The sequence below is a fragment of the Rhinoraja longicauda genome, chromosome 15, assembly GCF_053455715.1.
Source record: "Rhinoraja longicauda isolate Sanriku21f chromosome 15, sRhiLon1.1, whole genome shotgun sequence".
Taxonomy (NCBI): domain Eukaryota; kingdom Metazoa; phylum Chordata; class Chondrichthyes; order Rajiformes; family Arhynchobatidae; genus Rhinoraja; species Rhinoraja longicauda.
Genome location: NC_135967.1, coordinates 43,902,011 through 43,921,885, shown reverse-complemented (window position 1 = coordinate 43,921,885; position 19,875 = coordinate 43,902,011). Strand labels below are relative to the sequence as shown.

The following is a 19,875-nucleotide window of genomic DNA, read 5'->3' as shown; positions in this document are numbered from 1 at the left end:
ACCGAGTGAGATCGACGGTGTGAGGGAAGGAGTTAGCGGAGAGGCTGCACTACGGTAGAAACAAGCTCCATTTGAAGCTGCGGCCTGTTGAGCGGGTTGAGGCCTGAGGCGTTGAATCCACTCCGTCACTAGGCGACGTCCTCCGCCCGGCGTGCCCCGTCAAGTAGGCGACGTCCTCCGCCCGGCGTGCCCCGTCAAGTAGGCGACGTCCTCCGCCCGACGACGCCCAGCGTATCCCGTCACCAGGCGACGTCCTTCGCCCGGCGACGCCCAGCATATCTCGTCACCAGGCGACGTCCTCCGCCCGGCGACACCCGGCGTGTCTCGTCAACCAGGCGACGTTCTCCGCCTGGCGACGCCCGGCGTGTCCCGTCAACCAGGCGACGCCCACCGCCCGCTGCGCCGCGCCGCGCCGCGTCACCAGACGCCAAACCTCAGACCCCGCCCCCCCATACCTCCATGATTGACAGCTATGAAGCCCTGACCACCCCCCCCTCTAGTGTGAATTGAGGAACTGCAGATAATATTTCACACACAAAAAAAGTGTCTGGAGTAATTCAAGGGGGGTCAGGCAGCATCTCTGGACAATAGGTGCAGGAGGAGGCCATTCGGCCCTTCGAGCCAGCACCGCCATTCAATATGATCATGGCTGATCATTCTCAATCAGTACCCCGTTCCTGCCTTCTCCCCATACCCCCTGACTCCGCTATCCTTCAGAGCTCTATCCAGCTCTCTCTTGAATGTATTCAGAGAATTGGCCTCCACTGCCTTCTGAGGCAGAGAATTCCACAGATTCACAACTCTCTGACTGAAAAAGTTTTTCCTCATCTCAGTTCTAAATGGCCTACCCCTTATTCTTAAACTGTGGCCCTTGGATCTGGACTACCCCAACATTGGGAACATGTTTCGTTCCTCTAACGTGTCCAACCCCTTAATAATCTTATATGTTTCCATAGGTTCACCTCTCATCCTTCTAAACTCCAGTGTATACAAGCCTAGTCGCTCCAGTCTTTCAACATATGACAGTCCCGCACAGTAAACCTATGCTGCACGCCCTCAATAGTAAGGAGAAAAGGAATAGGTGACCTTTTGGGTGGGATATCCTCTTCAGACTTCTCTGGAGAAAAGGAATAAGTGAAGATAGACACAAAATGCTGGAGTAGCTCAGCAGGACAGGCAGCATCTCTGGAGAGAAGGAATGGGTGACGTTTGGGGCTGGAACTCTGTAGTCTGAAGAAAGATTCCAACCTGAAACATCACCCATTTATTTTCTCCAGAGATGCTGCCCGCTGAGTTACTCCGACATCTTGTGTCTATCTTCCCCTCTAGTGTCAGGAGTCAAAGTGTTTTATCGTCATATGTCCCGACATCGAACAATGAAATTAGAAACATAGAAACATAGAAAATATGTGTTGGAATAGGCCATTCCACCCTTTGAGCCAGCACCGCCATTTAATATGATTATGGCTGATCATCCTAAATCTGTACCCCTTTCCTGCTTTCTCCCCATGTCAATTACATTAGCCCGAAGACCTAAATCTAACTCTCTCTTGAAAACATCCAGTGAATTGGCCTCCACTGCCTTCTGTGCCAGAGAATTCCACTGATTCACAACTCTCTGGATGAAAAAGCTTTTCCTCATATCAGTTCTAAATGGCCTATTCTTAAACTGTGACCCCCGGACTCCCCCAACATCAGGAACATTTTTCCTGCATCTAGCCTGTCCAATCCCTTAAGAATGCTATATGTTTCTACAAGATCCCCTGTCGTCCTTCTAAATTCCAGTGAATTCCAGCTTCCAGCAGCATAACATTAACATAAACATGTGTAGGAAGGAACTGCAGAGAGAGTTATTAATCTTAGAGCTAACGGAATCCAGAGATATGGGGAGAAAGCAGCAATGGGGTACTGATTTTGGATGAACCGCTATGATCATATTGAATGTCGTTGCTGGCTCAAAGGGCTGAATGGCCTACTCCTAGGTTTCTATGCAGATGCTGATTTAAACTGAAGCTAGGCACAAAAAGCTGGAGTAACTCCGTGGGTCAGGCAGCATCTCTGGAGAAAAGGAAAGGGTGACGTTTTGGATTGAGACCCTTCTTCAGACTGAGAGTTACGGGAAAGGAAAAGGAGAGATATATACGGTGATGTATATCTGTGGATATACAAACATAGTATTCTGTAAACATTATAAATAAACAACCAAAAAGTTATATATATATATAACATTACAAATCAGCAGAATGCAGGTAATTTGGTTCTCACATCCAATGTGTATAGAACTGAAGAAGGGTCTCGATCCGAAATGTCACCCATTCCTTCTCTCCAGAGATGCCTGTCCTGCTGAATTACTCCAGCATTTTGCGTCTACGGTTTAAACCAGCAGCTGCATTAGAGGGTAAGGGTTAGATTTAAAGCTGCTGTTCCTTCCAACACAGCACAGCTGTTGTCATCCAATCAAGTTGTCCACAGTGTACAGACCCATGGTAAAGTGAATAACGTTTAGTTTTGGGATGCTGGGACTGTCATATGAGGAAAAATGGAAAAGACTAGACTCATATTCACTGGAGTTTAGAAGGATGAGAGGGGATCTTATAGAGAAATATAAAATTATAAAAGGACTGGACAAGCTAGATGCAGGAAAAATGTTCCCAATGTTGGGCGAGTCCTGAACCAGGGGCCACTGCTTAGAATAAAGGGGAGGCCATTTAAAACTGAGGTGAGAAGGAACGTTTTCACCCAGAGAGTTGTGAATTTGTGGAATTCTCTGCCACAGAGGGCAGTGGAGGCCAAATCACTGGATGAATTTGAGAGAGAGTTAGATAGAGCTCTGGGGGCTAGTGGAATCAAGGGATATGGGGAGAAGTTGGGCACAGGTTACTGATTGTGGATGATCAACCATGATCACAATGAATGGCGGTGCTGGCTCGAAGGGCTGAATGGCCTCCTCCTGCACCTATTTTCTATGTTTATGTTTCTAGTACTAGCTAAAGCCCAGGGAAGTCCGATTGAAAATAGTCCGAGAGTCTCGAATGAGGTAGATGGGAGGTCAGGACCGCTCTCTAGTTGTTGCTCGGATGGTCCTGTTGCCTGATAACAGCTGGGAAGAAAATGTCCTTTGAATCTGGAGGTGTACGTTTTCGAATATTTAAAACGTAATCTAGATTTGTCGTGGAAGATGATGATTTTTGTTTTGCTTTGGAATCGAAAGGGTCAAACTGAAGTAACCCATAACAGATGCAATTAGCTTTTTTTTAAAAAGTGGTACAAATGAAAAGCATGCGCGCAAGAAGTATTTTTCCTAACTGTCGACGTGGCAGTTAAAGGGAGAGAAGGCGAGGGGTGGGGGTGGGGAAGGCGGGGGTGGGGGAAGTGCTTGCTTGCTTGAACAGGAATTAATAATAATAATAATAATATTCATTTATTGTCATTGCAACGAGTGCAACGAAATTAAAAAAATAGCCAATCCTGACGGTGCGTACAAACATATATGCAATAAATGCAAAAACAAATAAATACATAAATACAATTAAATACAATTATATTAAGTACAAGATTTTTTAACGGTGTTGCCTAGTGCAAAGGTAGTGTTCAGTTCTCGTATGGCCCTGGGGTAAAAACTGTTCTTAAGTCTGTTTGTTCGGGATTTGATCGACCTGAAACGTCGACCAGAGGGCAGATGAACAAACAGACGGTGGCCGGGGTGGGATGGATGTTTTATTATTTTGCCTGCTCTACTGAGGCAGCGTAGGCTGAACAGGTGCTCCAGGGAGGGCAGTGAGCAGCCGATGATCTTCTGGGCCGTCGTGATGACCCTCTGAAGGGCCTTCCTGTCCTTTTCTGAGCAGCTGGCATACCATGTGGTTATACAGTATGCCAGCACACTCTCAATGGAGCAGCGATAGAAGGACAACATGAGCTTCTCCTGCAGGTTGGTTTTCCTGAGGATCCTCAGGAAGTGGAGTCTCTGCTGTGCCTTCTTTACTGTGGTGATGGTGTTGGTAGACCAGGTAAGATCCTCTGCGATGTGCGTACCCAGGAACCTGAAAGCTGGTACCCTTTCCACACAGACCCCATTGATGTAGAGTGGGTCGTAATCTCCACTGGTTTTTCTAAAGTCAATTATAAGTTCCTTTGTTTTGGAGGAGTTCAGGACCAGATTGTTCACTGAACACCATGCTGCCAGCCTTTGGATTTCATCCCTATAGGCTGTCTCATCTCCTTCTGAGATGAGTCCAACCACAGTCGTGTCATCCGCGAACTTGATGATGGTGTTGGTGGGATGGGTGGGGGCGCAGTCGTGAGTGTAGAGGGAGTAAAGGATGGGGCTCAACACACAGCCCTGTGGTGAGCCGGTGCTCAGTGTAATGGTGGAGGAGAGGTGAGGGCCTATTTTGACGGTCTGGGGGCGGTTGGTCAGGAAGTCCTTGATCCATTGGCAGATGGTTTGGGAAAATCCAAGGTCGGAAAGTCATAATTTCATCCACCCAAGCAGAGAAATTCACGACCAAGAATCCATCTATCACTTGTCCTACTGCTTCACCAGTAGTTCCTCGGCACTTCTCTATTTAAACACAAAGAATCGACCTAACTCCTGTCGGATATTGTTGGAAACATTGATGTGGCTATTTAAACATCTCGCTGCAAAGTTAAAAAAGAGTTTCAAGAATTGCAAAACAGAATTATGTTGTCCCTGGAGACATCAGAATCGGCAGATGCTGGTCAAGTTGTCGCCGGTTATTTTAAAGCATCGATTTAATCGATGTAAGAAGCTTCCCTTGATACAACAGACCACTAACTTCAGAAAAAAAAGCTATACTGAAACACATTGATCGATGTAAAGCAGAAAATCCTACTGCAAATCACTGAGTGCTGGAGGAACTCAGCGGGTCAGGCAGCATCTGTGGGGCGAATACTGTTTTGTTCTGGAATGTATTAGATATAAGATTACATAGAAACATAGAAAATAGGTGCAGGAGTAGGCCATTCGGCCCTTCGAGCCTGCACCGCCATTCAATGTGATCATGGCTGATCATCTAACTCAGTATCCCGTACCTGCCTTCTCTCCATACCCCCTGATCCCTTTAGCCACAAGGGCCACATCTAACTCCCTCTTAAATACAGCCAATGAACTGGCCTCAACTACCTTCTGTGGCAGAGAATTCCACATCTGAAGGTTTCAGACCAGAAACATTGCCTGTCCATTCCCTCCACAGATGCTGCCTGGGCCACTGAGTTCCTCCAGCACTTTGTGTTCTGCTTCGTAGACTTACAACTTATTTTTCCCCAGTTACTAATTCATGTAGATTTTATCACATGGTTTGTGTAGAAAATCCAAGGTTACATTGGGTAGGAAGGAAAAGCAGATGCTGGTTTCCACCGAAGATAGACACAAGTTGCTGGAGTAACTCAGCGGGACAGGCACCATCTCATACTGTATTGTGGAGGGAATCGCAGACTGACTGGGAAGGAAATTCTGGCGTTTGGGACCCCCACGGGAGAGAAACTGTAACCCTGCCCACGGGGGCGGTGCAGTTGGCTCGGGTTACACAAACAGTTAGCAGATTAATTCTGGAACTTTCCCTGGACTGGTTATAAAACGGGAGGGTGGTGTCTTTGTTTGCACTGGTCGATGGAACTGCGGTGAACGAAGATCGCGGGTACAGAGTGCGGGACTGTAACACATCTGCAGGACAAAGGAGTTAAAACAAACGTCGGCGGACAAAGAAAGGTAAGGCAATAGACAATATAGGTGCAGGAGGAGGCCATTCGGCCCTTCGAGCCAGCTCCACCATTCAATGTGATCATGGCTGATCATTCTCAATCAGTACCCCGTTCCTGCCTTCTCCCCATACCCCCTGACTCCGCTATCCTTAAGAGCTCTATCCAGCTCTCTCTTGAATGCATTCAGAGAATTGGCCTCCACTGCCTTCTGAGGCAGAGAATTCCACAGATTCACAACTCTCTGACTGAAAAAGTTATCCCTCATCTCAGTTCTAAATGGCCTACCCCTTATTCTTAAACTGTGTGGCCCCTGGTTCTGGACTCCCCCAACCTTGGGAACATGTTTCCTGCCTCTAACGTGTCCAACCCCTTAATAATCTTATACGTTTCGATAAGGCGCATCGCGAAAGAGAGACTCAGAGTGCTGGAGTAACTCAGCGGGTCAGGCAGCATCTCTGGAGAGAAGGAACGGGTGACGTTTCGCGTCGAGACCCGTCTTCAGACTTCAGCCTTTTGTGTCTATGGATGTTTCGGGTCAGGACCCTTCTTCAGCCTGAAAGAAAGGGTTGGGAGGTGAAGTGCTGGAGGCGAGAAAAGCTTAAGGGGGTGTGTGTGAGGAGTTTTTAGTTTAGAGATACAGCATGGAAACAGGCCATTCGGCTCACCAAGTCCAACGAATTCTGTCCTATCCATTAGGGGTGGTTTACAGAAGCCAAGTAACCTACAAACCTGCACGTCTTTGGAGTGCGGGAGGAAACCGGGGAAAACCCACGCAGGTCACGGGGAGAACGTACAAACTCCGTACAGACAGTGCCCGCGGTCGGCTTCGAACCCGGGTCTCTACCGCAGCAACTCTGCCGCTGCGCCACTGGTGTGCGGGCGAGGGGTGGCAGGGGTAACATGGGTTGAAGAGAGAGAAGGGTAGCAAGACCCAATGGCCCCTTTCTCGCCTCCAGCTACTCACGCTGGTGAATCTGTGGGATTCGTTGCCACCGAAGGCTGTGGAGGCCAAGTCAGTGGGTATTTTTAAGGTGTGGATTGATTGTTGATTAGTGCGGGTGTCAGGGGTTATGGGGCGAAGGCAGGAGAATGGGGTTAGGCGGGAGAGATAGATCAGCCATGATTGGATGGCGGAGTAGACTTATAGGAAAGGAAACTGCAGATGCTGCTTGAAAGGTAGACACAAAATGCTGGAGTAACTCAGCGGGACGGGCAGCATCTCTGGAGAGAAGGAACGGGTGACGTTTCGGGTCGAGACCCTTCTTCAGACCATTCAAGAGAGAGCTAGATAGAGCTCTTAAGGATAGCGGAGTCAGGGGGTATGGGGAGAAGGCAGGAACGGGGTACTGATTGAGAATGATCAGCCATGATCACATTGAATGGTGGTGCTGGCTCGAAGGGCCGAATGGCCTCCTCCTGCACCTATTGTCTATTGAGAAGACAACATGTGTGACGTTTCGGGTCGAAGACTGTCTTCAGACTCAGATTCAGGTCTGAAGAAGGGTCTCGACCCGAAACGTCACCCATTCCTTCTCTCCAGAGATGCTGCCTGACCCGGTGGTTACTCCAGCATTTTGTGTCTAACGGCGGAGTAGACTTGATGGGCCGAATGGCCCAACTCTGTTCCTATCACTTACGAACACCCCAACTCCCTACTTTCAGTCTGAAGAAGGGTCCATGTTCTCCAGAGATGCTGCCTGACCGGCTGAGTTACTCCAGCACTTTATGTTACCTTTGGCATAACCCAGTATCTGCATTCTTTGTTTCCACGCTTCGTTGTGGGGTCGGGGCTGGCCTCTTCCCACCCTTACACGTCCTGCTGGTCAGATAAAGCATCTTCGCACCCGGCGGCGCAAGACAGGGGTGCAAAACCTCCCTGCGTTACTGAAGAGATGTGTTGCAGACGTTGAATTTTGTTTGGGGGTTCTCGTGTTTGATACATCGGAATTAACACTAATACGAGTATTCCTTTCTTCGCCGGGTGTCAGGGGTTACGGGGAGAAAGGATGAGAATGGGGATCGGAGGGGAAGATAGATCAGCCATGATTGAATGGCATGATGGGCCTAATTCTGCTCCTATCACTTATGACAGTCCGCGTATCGAGGTACAGTGAAAAGCTTTCTTTGCGTGCCCGGCTGTCAGTGAAATGACCCAACACGATCACAACCAAGCCCACTGGGCCGAATGGCCTGATTCTGCTCCTGTCGCTCATGACCTTATAACCGAGCAAGGGAGAGAATTGCTAAAAGGGAGGTGAGATATTGGACAGAAATAGGCTGGGCTGCATTTTCAAGACAATCAGGACCATTGGAAATCCTGCAGCGACCTCCCTCCCCCTCGCCGGCACCAGGATGAACAATAAGCTGCCACGTATACGGACTGACGGAGGGGTGCGACTGGTTTGGACGCAGTGAGAAGGAAAAATGGGCGGAGATGGACATAAAAAGCTGGAGTAACTCAGCGGGACAGGCAGCATCTCTGGAGAGAAGGAATGGGTGGCATTTCGGGTCGAGACCCTTCTCCAGACTGAGAGTCAGGGGAAAGAGGGGATCTTATCGAAACGTATAAGATTATTAAGAGGTTGGACACGTTAGTGGCAGGAAACATGTTCCCAATGTTGGGGGAGTCCAGAACAAGGGGCCACAGTTTAAGAATAAGGGGTAGAACATTTAGAACGGAGATGAGGAAAAACTTTTTCATTCAGAGAGTTGTGAATCTGTGGAATTCTCTGCCTCAGAAGGCAGTGGAGGCCGATTCTCTGAATGCATTCAAGAGAGAGCTGGATAGAGCTCTGAAGGATAGCGGAGTCAGGGGGTATGGGGAGAAGGCAGGAACGGGGTACTGATTGAGAATGATCAGCCATGATCACATTGAATGGCGGTGCTGGCTCGAAGGGCTGAATGGCCTCCTCCTGCACCTATTGTCTATTGAAAGGGGAAAGGAGAGGTGTAGGCGGTGATGGAGAAAGATACAGAACAAATGAATGAAAGACATGCAATAAAAATATGCAAAATGTAGATAATGGAAACAGGCCATTGATATATTTCTCTATCTCTCGGCTCCCTCTCCCCTGACTCTCAGTCTGAAGAAGAGTCTCGACCCAAAAGGTCACCCATTCCTTCTCTCCAGGGATTCTGCCCTGTCCCGCTGAGTTACTCCAGCATTTTGTGTCTGTCTGCGGTTTAAACCGGCGTCTGCAGTTCTTTCCTACACGGGCAAATGAAACTGGTGTTGAACGGGGAGATGAAACTTGAACACTGGGACTCGAAGGAATTGTGGACGCTGGATTCTTGAACACAACCACAATAAAGCGCTGGAGGAACTCCACGGGGCAGGCAGCATGTGTGGAGGGGGTGGGCAGACGACTTTGCGAGTCGGGGCCGTTCCTTGTCCAGGGATTAGTCCCCCCATGCCCGACCCACTGAGATCCTCCAGCGCTTTGCTCTCTTGTGTCTGTAATCTGGTCGAAATGGCGACTGCTTTACCAGCGTGGACTGAACGCCCGCTACTGCAACTGGAACTCATCCAAGAAAATGTACAGCTGGAGGGTTTTCATTGGCAGCAAAGTCACAAATGGTTTAAAAAAAAGTTAAGAATGGAAAGTGTGAACGACAAACCAAAAAAAATCCTATCTTTCGAAGGTATTTATTCACAAAATGCTGGAGTAACTCAGCAGGTCAGGCAGCATCTCGGGAGAGAAGGAATGGGTGACGTTTCGGGTCGAGACCCTTCTCAGGAGAGAAGGAATGGGTGACGTTTCGGGTCGAGACCCTTCTTCAAGGGTCTCAACCCGAAACGTCACCCATTCCTTCTCTCCTGAGATGCTGCCTGACCTGCTGAGTTACTCCAGCATTTTGTGAATAAATACCTTCGATTTGTACCAGCATCTGCAGTTATTTTCTTCTAAGTCCTACCTTTCCCCTGCCTGTGTCCCTGTCCCCATCTACACACATCACGGTAGAGTGTTGCTGCCTTACAGCGAATGCAGCGCCGGAGACGCGGGTTCGGGTGCTGTCTGTACGGAGTTTGTTTGTACGTTCCCCCCTTGCTTAAAAAAACAAAAACCTAGCTTGCACGTTTCCCTGTGCGTTTTCTCCGAGATCCTCCCACACTCCAAAGACGAGATGACCACTTATGAGGTGTTTGCGCAGTAATCAACCAGGACCAGAACCAGACCTAGGTTAATTGACTGTAAATAAATGTCCCGAGTGGGTGTCGAATGGCATTAATGTGCGGGGATCAGTCTCGATGGGCCGAAGCGACCTGTTTGCGCGCTATATCTCTAAACTAAACTTAAACTAAACAGTGCCCTGCTTAATGTTTGGGACAAAGACATCATTTATTGATTTGCCCCTGTACTTGAAATAAAAAATCACGGTTAAAGTGCACATTGTCAGATTTTAATAAAGGCCATTTTTACACATTTCGGTTTCACCATGTAGAAAATTCAGCAGTGTTTAACCGTTTGAGAAGGCTAATTCATCCTAATTATTGGGCTTTGTAAACCATACAATGAGAGGCGAACTAATACATTCAGCAGGGCTTTGCACAGAAAGTTGATGACTGTAAATTAAAATCTGGAACTTTTAGGTCCAGGTACAACCTCATCTCAGCGACCCCTACCTACCTCCCCAACTGCCCATCTGCCTGCATAAGGATGTGTTGTTTCAATTAACAAAAATAACAAAATGAACTGTATACCCTTCAAAAGTCCTATAAGCTCAACTTGTACTTGTATCTTTCAGAATGAACTTGGCAAAGATGTACATCCCTTTTAAAAGATTTCAAGGTACAAAATAAATGGCTGCAGCTTTAGTGTGCCATTTATATTAGTTTGACTGTTATCATTTTAACCCGAGTTAGATTTTAGATTTAGATATACAGCGTGGAAACAGGCCCTTCGGCCCACCGAGTCCGCGCCGCCTAGCGATCCCCGCACATTAACACTATCCTACACACACTGGGGACAATGTTTACATTTACCCAGTCAAGTAGAACTGGGTACCTACATACCTGTACGTCTTTGGAGTGTGGGAGGAAACCGAAGATCTCGGAGAAAACCCACGCAGGTCACGGGGAGAACGTACAAACTCCGTACAGATGGCGCCCGTAGTCAGGATTGAACCTGAGTCTCCGGCGCTGCATTCGCTGTAAAGCAGCAACTCTACCGCTGCGCCACCATGTCGCAGTGCTGTAGGATCGACTGAATCCCACGACAGAAAGCAAAGAACAAACGACACTTAGCTGAGCCAGGCAGGCACCTTGTGTCACGTTTATTCCAGAAGCCCCTTTTACCTACATTCTCACCAATCATAACCCGTGTGCAGATAAGGCCAATTAGTGTGTCTGACCTTGGATCGTTATTTGAGCTCTTGTGGCTGGACCTTCTCGTGAGGCTGTTAGCTTCTAGGAAGCATAAAATATCTGGCATCATTTGCTAATACCCAAGAAGGCAAAATGATAGGCAAGCGTATGGATAGAGTGTATTGCAACCGGTAAGGTTGTACAATTCTGGTATTGGTATTATTGTTCATCATTGCTTGTCGGATGCTGGGATGGTTGAGCATTCAATTACTCAAGTTACTTAACTGCTCACGAACTGAAGACATTGCAAACTGACCACTTGCCTTTTGTTGGCCTTAGATGAGCAGGTGGCAAGGTTATTCATTCACTGCCAGTGGAGTTCTTTATCATACATCACTGAGTCTGGTCCACGATTTTTATTGAACAGCTTCAGTAGTGGCAGTAAATCTCTTGCCAAGACAATCCACCAAGAAAGCAAAGCACATTGCAGCCAGGTTGTGGCAAGATTTAACATTTTCTGAGATGGACACAAAATGCTGGGGTAACTCAGCGGGACAGTCAGCATCTTTGGAGAGAAGGAACGGGTGACGTTTCAGGTCGAGGCCCTTCTTCAGACCCGACACGAAAAATCACCTATTCTTTCAATCCAGAGATGCTGTCTGTCCCGCTGAGTTAATCCATCATTTTGTGTCTATTTTTGGTGTAAACCAGCATCTGCAGTTCCTTCCTGCACATTTACCATTTTCTGATTGCCTTTGAGAGGCCAAGCATTCACAGCTGTCCTTAGATCCCACCACCCCCAGCACAATTAAAGGATAGGCTGATCCTGTGAATTAAAGGACTGGACAAGCTAGATGCAGGAAAAATGTTCCCAATGTTGGGGGAGTCCAGAACCAGGGGCTACAGTCTTAGAATAAGGGGGAGGCCATTTAGGACTGAGGTGAGAAGGAAAGTTTTCACCCAGAGTTGTGAATTTGTGGAATTCTCTGCCACGGAGGTCAGTGGAGGCCAAATCACTGGATGAATTTAAGAGAGAGTTAGATAGAGCTCTGGGGGCTAGAGGAGTCGAGGGATATGGAAAGATATGGCACAGGTTACTGATTGTGGATTATCAGCCATGATCACAATGAATGGTGGTGCTGGCTCGAAGGCCTCCTCCTGCACCTATTTTCTATGTTTCTAAATCTTGTGCGGCTGCCATGAGGCACCGCGATTTTCTGCAAAACACAAATTAGGGTGAAAAAGTTCCTTCTCACCTCAGTCCTAAATGGCATCCCCCTTATTCTAAGACTAGCCCCTGGTTCTGGACTCCCCCAACATTGGGAACATTTTTCCTGCATCTAGCTTGTCCAGACCTCTAATTCACAGGATCAGCCTATCCTTTAATTGTGCTGGGATCTAATTGTTCTCACAGCGGATCCAAGAACTGCTGTGAATGCCTGGAGTAACTCAACGGTTCAGGCAGCATCTGTGACAGGAATTGGACTCTGGCGGGAAGGGGTGAGAAATTTGTCGGAAATGCAAAAAAAAGCCAGTTATTAACATGTGACAGACACAAAATGCTGGAGTAATTCAGCGGGCCAGGCAGCATCTGTGGGGAAAATGGACAGGCGATGTTTTGGGTCGGAACACATCTTCACCCTGATTGTAGTGGACGCCAGGGAGGGGGCAACTGGAAGCGAAAAAAGGTGATTGTTTATAATATATAACAGGTAACTGCTTAACTAATTTAGTTAAATGGTAACCATCTGGTTACTCAATAGACAATAGGTGCAGGTGTAGGCCATTCGAGCCAGCACCGCCATTCAATGTGATCATGGCTGATCATTCTAAATCAGTACCCCGTTCCTGCTTTCTCCTCATACCCCCTGACTCCGCTATCCTTAAGAGCTCTATCTAGCTCTCTCTTGAATGTATTCAGAGAATTGGCCTCCACTGCCCTCTGAGGCAGAGAATTCCACAGATTCACAACTCTCTGACTGAAAAAGTTTTTCCTCATCTCTGTTCTAAATGGCCTACCCCTTATTCACTGGGTTTTCTTTCTGAGAAATATTTTGAACACACAGAAATATAAGCATGATGTATATTAATTCCTGTAATGTTTTCCAGGTATCTTTTCCCATTGTTTGCCTACAACACTGTTGGTTCAAATTCACTGGATCGGACCATGGCGATGAAGTTCGTGATCCTCAGTCTGCTACTTGTCGTGGTCGCAGCAGATCCCATGAAGTTGGAAGAGCACACTTCCATCCTGGCAGATGGTACGGTGAACCTGGCACTCAGCCTTTTCAAGACCATGGCCAAAGACAAGAAATTTGCAGTCGAGAACCTCCTCTTCTCCCCAATGGTGGTGGCCTCCTCCTTGGGAGTGATGTCTCTGGGTGCCAAGGATAAGACGGCCAAGCAAGTTAAGTCCCTCCTCAACACCAACCTGCGCGATGACGTTTTCCACCAGGCTTTCTCGGAACTGTTCAAGGAAGTTAGCGACGAATCCGCCCGCAACAGCACTTGGAAGATCGGCAGCCGCCTTTACGGGCCAAGCTCGGTCAAATTCAACGATGAGTTTGTTCAGAAGAGCAAGGCCCACTACAAACATGATCACTTCAAGGTGAATTTCAGAGACAAGAGAAGTTTGGTCCAATCCCTAAACGAATGGGGCTCTAAAACTACAGAGGGAAAACTCAAAGAAATCACAAGGGATGTCTCCAAAGTTGATGGTGCTTTGTTCGCCAATGCCATGTATTTTAAACGTGAGTATCATAATTATTGCTGAAGGAATTATTAAACCGTGCAAAAACTTCTTCCCTACAGCCATTAGGCTAGTAAACACTACAACCTCCAAATCAGCTCTGAACTACATCGACGATTATTATTATTGCACTATTATTGTGTTTTACGTGCACGTATGTGTGCGTATATGTACATATGTGTGTGTATATTAAAAAAATAAATATATATATATATATATATGAATACGTGCATATATACACACTAATTTTTTTTCTTCTCGTTTATCATATTTTTTACAGTGTACTATGTTTACATATTCTGTTGTGCTGCTGCAAGTAAGAATCTCATTGTTCTCTCTGGGACATATGACAATAAAACACTCTCGACCTAAGACGCAATAATCCAGTCTGCAGGCACCTTGTCAAACATTTAATTGTTGTCATCTTGCTTTTGCAGCTCGCTGGGATGAAAAATTCCAAAAGGAGATGATCGATACAAGGGGCTTCTTGGTGTCTAGCGGTCACACGGTTTCTGTCCCCATGATGCATCGTGCAGGCAAGTTACGTCCAACACTTTATGAAGCATACAAACCAGAAAGGTTGGCACAAAAAAACTGGCGTAACTTAGCAGGTATAGCACCACCTCTGGAGAAAAGGAATAGGTGACGTCTCGGTTCGAGATCCTTCTTCAGCCTTATTAGAGTTAGGGCAAAGGGAAACGAGATATAGACAGTGATATAGAGAGATATAGAACAAATAACCCAAGTGACATTAGGGATATTAGTTACACCTGGTTTCTGTATTTTGGGTGAGAAAATCTCGAATTATTTTCTCTGACTGAGACGGTGATCTCGGCTGAACGAGGTCCATCAGTCTGAGGTGGTGTCTCGACCCGAAACGTCATCATATCATATCATATCATATATCTACAGCCGGAAACAGGCCTTTTCGGCCCTCCAAGTCCGTGCCGCCCAGTGATCCCCGTACATTAACACTATCCTACACCCACTAGGGACAATTTTTACATTTACCCAGCCAATTAACCTACATACCTGTACATCTTTGGAGTGTGGGAGGAAACCGAAGATCTCGGAGAAAACCCACGCAGGTCACGGGGAGAACGTACAAACTCCTTACAGTGCAGCACCCGTAGTCAGGATCGAACCTGAGTCTCCGGCGCTGCATTCGCTGTAAAGCAGCAACTCTACCGCTGCGCTACCGTGCCGTCATCCTTCTCTCCAGATATGCTGCCTGTGGCCCGTGCTGAGTTATTCCAACATTTTGTGCCTACCTTTGGTGTAAACCAGCATCTGCAGTTGCTCCCTACACAGACTGACAATTGGAATGACTATGGCAATTCGATCTGAAATGTTAACTTCCTGAAATGTTAGTTCTTCCTCCACAGATGCTGCCTGACTGGCTGAACATTGCTCTATTTTGCTTGCACGATCTTTGTGCAAACATGTGAACGTTCTCACATTTCTGACACTTTTCTCCCCTAGGATTATATAACTACTACGACGATGAAGTCAATGAACTCCAGGTTCTTGAGATGCCCCTCGCACACAAGTACTCCAGCATGATTTTCATATTGCCGAAACATTTGGAGCCTATGGAGAGAATCGAGAAGTTGCTGACCAAGGAACAGCTCAACATTTGGTTCAGCAAGATGCAAACAAAGGCCATTAGTATCTCTCTTCCCAAAGTCCGTGTCGAAGTCAGTCATGAGTTACAGGTAAGAACAACAACCTAACTGCCTTTGTACAAGCAAGGTACCAATTTATGGAGAACCTCAACAGCAAAACTCATCCATATTAACTTCATACAAAGAATGCGTATGTGGGAACTTTTAACTTCTAGACAGTTTCTAAACTGGAGAACATGGATAGATTACATTTCAGGTCAGGACACTTCCTCAGACTAATTAGTAGGTGGAGAGGGGTAGAAAGAAAGCTGGGGAGAGAAGTCAGGACAAATTGAGGAAGGTGACAGGTAGACACAGGCAAGGAGAGGCAATGTACAATGGTGTTTGATATCAATCAGATCCAGTGGATTGAGATTAAATCATGTTTCCCAATGACATACAGTGGTATGCAGCGGTAGAGTTGCTGCCTGACAGAACCGGGTTCAAACCTGCTTACGGGCCATTGTCTGTACAGAGTTTGTACGTTCGTCCCGTGCCCTGCAAGAGCTTTCTCTGGGGAGCTCTGGTTTCCTCCCACATTCAAGACGTACAGGTTTGAAGGCTAATTGGCTTGGTATAAGCGGTGGAGTTGCTGCCTTACAGCGAATGCAGCGCCGGAGACTCAGGTTTGATCCTGACTACGGGTGCCGTACTGTACGGGGTTTGTACGTTCTCCCCGTGACCTGCGTGGGTTTTCTCCGAGATCTTCGGTTTTCTCCCACACTCCAAAGACGTACAGGTTTGTAGGTTAATTGGCTGGGCAAAATGTGAAAATTGTCCCTAGTGGGTGTAGGATAGTGTTAATGTGCGGGGATCGCTGGGCGGCACGGACCCGGTGAGGCCGAGGGGCCTGTTTCTGCGCTGTATCTCTAAATCTAAAATCTAGCGTGTGTAGGATAATGGTTAGCGCAGACTCGTTGGGCCGAAGGCCCCGTTTCTGTACTGTGTCTGTAAACCAAACTAAAAATCAACATTAGAAATATGGTGAAATTGTAACTTGAATTTAGAAGGATGAGAGGGGATCTTATCGAAACGTATAAAATTATTAAGGGGTTGGACACGTTAGAGGCAGGAAACATGTTCCCAATGTTGGGGGAGTCCAGAACCAGGGGCCACAGTTTAAGAATAAGGGGTAGGCCATTTAGAACGGAGATGAGGAAAAACTTTTTTAGTCAGAGAGTTGTGAATCTGTGGAATTCTCTGCCTCAGAGGGCAGTGGAGGCCAATTCTCTGAATACATTCAAGAGAGAGCTAGATAGAGCTCTTGAGGATAGCGGAGTCAGGGAGTATGGGGAGAAGGCAGGAACGGGGTACTGATTGAGAATGATCAGCCATGATCACATTGAATGGCGGTGCTGGCTCGAAGGGCCGAATGGCCTTCTCCTGCACCTATTTTCTATTGTCTATTGTGCTTTTTCTTTTCCAACTATTGTTTTAACACTGTGAAAATCTTCTGTCATCTCTTAAGAAATATTTACAGGAGCTGGGCCTGTCTGAAGCTACAGATCAGAACAAAGCTGATTTCTCCGGTATAACAGGGAATAAAGAGCTCTACCTGTCCAGCATGTTCCATGCTACAGCTCTTGAGTGGGGTGTCGATGGAAACGATTTTGATTCTGATTTACATGCTCGCGATGAAATGAGATCACCTCAGCTCTTCTACGCAGATCGCCCATTCATCTTCCTGGCCCGCGATAACAAAACTAACGCTCTACTCCTCATTGGAAAGTTAGCCAGACCAAAAGCAAACAACCATGACGAATTATAAACTTGAATCATTTCTTTTAAAAAGTGCAGTAATATTCTGTATATTTTAGATTTAAAATTTATTTTTAGATTTAGATTCTACAGCCCTTTCGGCCCACCAAGTCCGCGCCGCCCAGCGATCCCCGCGCATTAACACTATCCTACACACACCAGGGACAATTTTTACATTTACCCAGTCAATTAACCTACAAACCTGCACGTCTTTGGAGTGTGGGAGGAAACCGAAGATCTCGGAGAAAACCCACGCAGGTCACGGGGAGAACGTACAAACTCCATACAGACGGTGCTTTGACTTAATGACTTCACATTCAGATTACCTATGTACTGGAGGTGGTGTAATAATGATTCCTTCATTATTGTGGTGCCATGGTGTGAAACGTCAATAAGATGGGACCAATTGGCAATGAAGTTAACTGTATTAGAATCACTAAGGTTAAGAAGAAGGCCCAAGAAAATGTATTTCGGTTCACTGAAATAGATGGCCATTACAAACCCCAGAATATTTATGGGATACATGTAGGAATAAGAATTTTGCAGACCTCCAATTATGTATTCTAACTCCTCTCTCTAGATAGGCGCAGTATTATGCTGCCTCACAGCGCCAGATTTGGGTTCAATCACGACTACGGGTGCTGACTGTGTGGAGTTTGTACGTTCTCCCCGTGGGTTTTCTTTGGGATCTCTGGTTTCCTCCCACATTCCAAAGACGGGCAGGTTTGTAGGGTAATTGACCTCTATAGGATACGAAAGCAGAACAACATAAAACTAGTGTATGGGTGATCGATGGTCAGTGGGCTGAAGGGGCTGTATCTCTAAATTAAATTAAACCAATAACTGGATTTTTATTAAGTTTGGTGTCCCTTGCACATCCTTAGACATTATCTTGAAGAAAACAGAAGTTAATAATCTGAATGTCTTCACATAATGTAAATGGATCAATTATTTTTAAAGGTATAGTGATCTACAACAGATACTACCTGTTTGTACATGAGTGTGTTTGGAAAGTGAGGTTGTTAATGTCACCACAGGAAACAAACATCCTTCTGTGCAACATTGGATGATTTCAATTGAGAACAGCATTGCAGCAATTTAGTTTAGAGATACAGCACAGAAACAGGCCCTTCAGCTCACCAGGTCCGCACCGACCATCGATCCCCGCACACTAACACCATCCTACGCACTCTAGGGACAATTTATACATACACCAAGCCAATTAACCTACAAACCTGTACGTCTTTGGAGTGTGGGAGGAAATCGAAGATCTCGGAGAAGATCCCACGCAGGTCACGGGGAGAACGTGCAAACTCCGTACACAATACCCGTAGTCGGGATTGAACCCGGGTCTCTGGTGTTGTAAGCGATGTGTGGCAACTCTACCGCTGTGCCACCGTGCAATGTTATGTCTATTTTTGTATTTTTTGGTGAGTTGGATTAACTGAATCACCTTTTCCCATTTCTACTGTTCTTAATAAAACGATCAAAAATGCCACTTGTATCTGGTCTCTTTTCAATTTATAGAAGACACTCGGACGGGTTTAGACTTATGTGGGCCAAGCGTCGGCAGGTGGGACTAGTGTAGATGGGGCACTTTGGATGGAGTGAGCCTTGGGCTGTAGGGCCTGTTTCCATGCAGTATAACTCTGCTTCTCAGCCACAAAAATACTACAAATACCATTGTGTAAGGTAATTTGATCTGAACTTTCCAAGCAAAATCTTTTTAAAAAACCCTAACTGAAAATAAAAAAATTCTGACCGGAAAATGGCTCTGACTGTTTAATCTATCTATGCCTCCCACAATTTTACATACTTATCAGCAGCTGCTCCATTTCCCCATGTTGAGCAAAGTTTAATACTCAATGCTCTACTGTTACTGTACAGTTAGGGTGGCAGTTCAAAGGAACAATGCATGTGTGGAAGTGCAGCATAGGAATAGGCCCTTCGGCCCACAATGTCTGTGCTGAACACGAAGCGAGATAAACTAACCTAATCTGCCAGCGTATGACCCATATCCCTTCATTTTCTGCAAAACCACAAGCCTTTCTAAAAGCCTCTAAAATTCCACCATTGTATCAGCCTCCACCTCCACTGAAATATATATTTTTTTAAATTGTAAAAAAGCTCTTATAGCAAATAAAATGAGATAGAAACATAGAAACTTAGAAAATAGGTGCAGGAGTAGGCCATTCGGCCCTTCGAGCCTGCACCGCCATTCAATATGATCATGGCTGATCATCCAGGTCAGTAACCTGTACCTGCCTTCTCTCCATACCCGCTGAGTCTATCCAGTGCGAGTATAAGCCTAGTCTATCCAGATGATGGAACATTTCTGCTAAAAATAGAATTGCTTGGAAAACACTGCTTAAATTCTGGGAACATCAATGGGCAGGTGGGACTATTTAATCGGTGTGGACAGATTGGGTCGGGGAGCCTGTTTCTGTGCACTAGTTGCAACCATTTTAAAACAAAATTTTTCCATTGCTATCAAAATTCTTCCCGAGTTATTTTTGCTTGCCTTATATTTCATCGACATCATGTATTCTTTGCCGTCAGTTTGCAAAATATTTTTCCTGATCAGCTCAAATGGGACACCTACTGAAATCAATTTAAAATCTAATTAAATTTCTTAACTAATTTTCCCATCTAGCTCCACCATAAAAGGAAATATT

General features: G+C 46.2%; 1 protein-coding gene across 2 annotated transcripts; it reads left to right on the top strand.

The window, feature by feature from the left end:
- The first annotated feature begins 5,633 nt into the window (after positions 1-5,633).
- On the top strand, positions 5,634-18,662 carry LOC144600435 (serpin H1-like). 2 transcript variants are annotated; one of them, XM_078412029.1, is made up of 5 exons: positions 5,634-5,731; positions 13,139-13,779; positions 14,216-14,314; positions 15,261-15,493; positions 16,911-18,662. In XM_078412029.1, exons 2-5 carry the CDS (start codon positions 13,197-13,199, stop codon positions 17,208-17,210), a joined length of 1,215 nt encoding a protein of 404 aa, XP_078268155.1. In that variant the 5' UTR covers positions 5,634-5,731; positions 13,139-13,196; the 3' UTR covers positions 17,211-18,662. The 2 variants fall into 2 exon arrangements, with proteins under 2 accessions (XP_078268155.1, XP_078268156.1); XM_078412030.1 differs by lacking the exon at positions 5,634-5,731 and adding an exon at positions 10,469-10,514.
- The last annotated feature ends 1,213 nt before the right edge of the window (positions 18,663-19,875 follow it).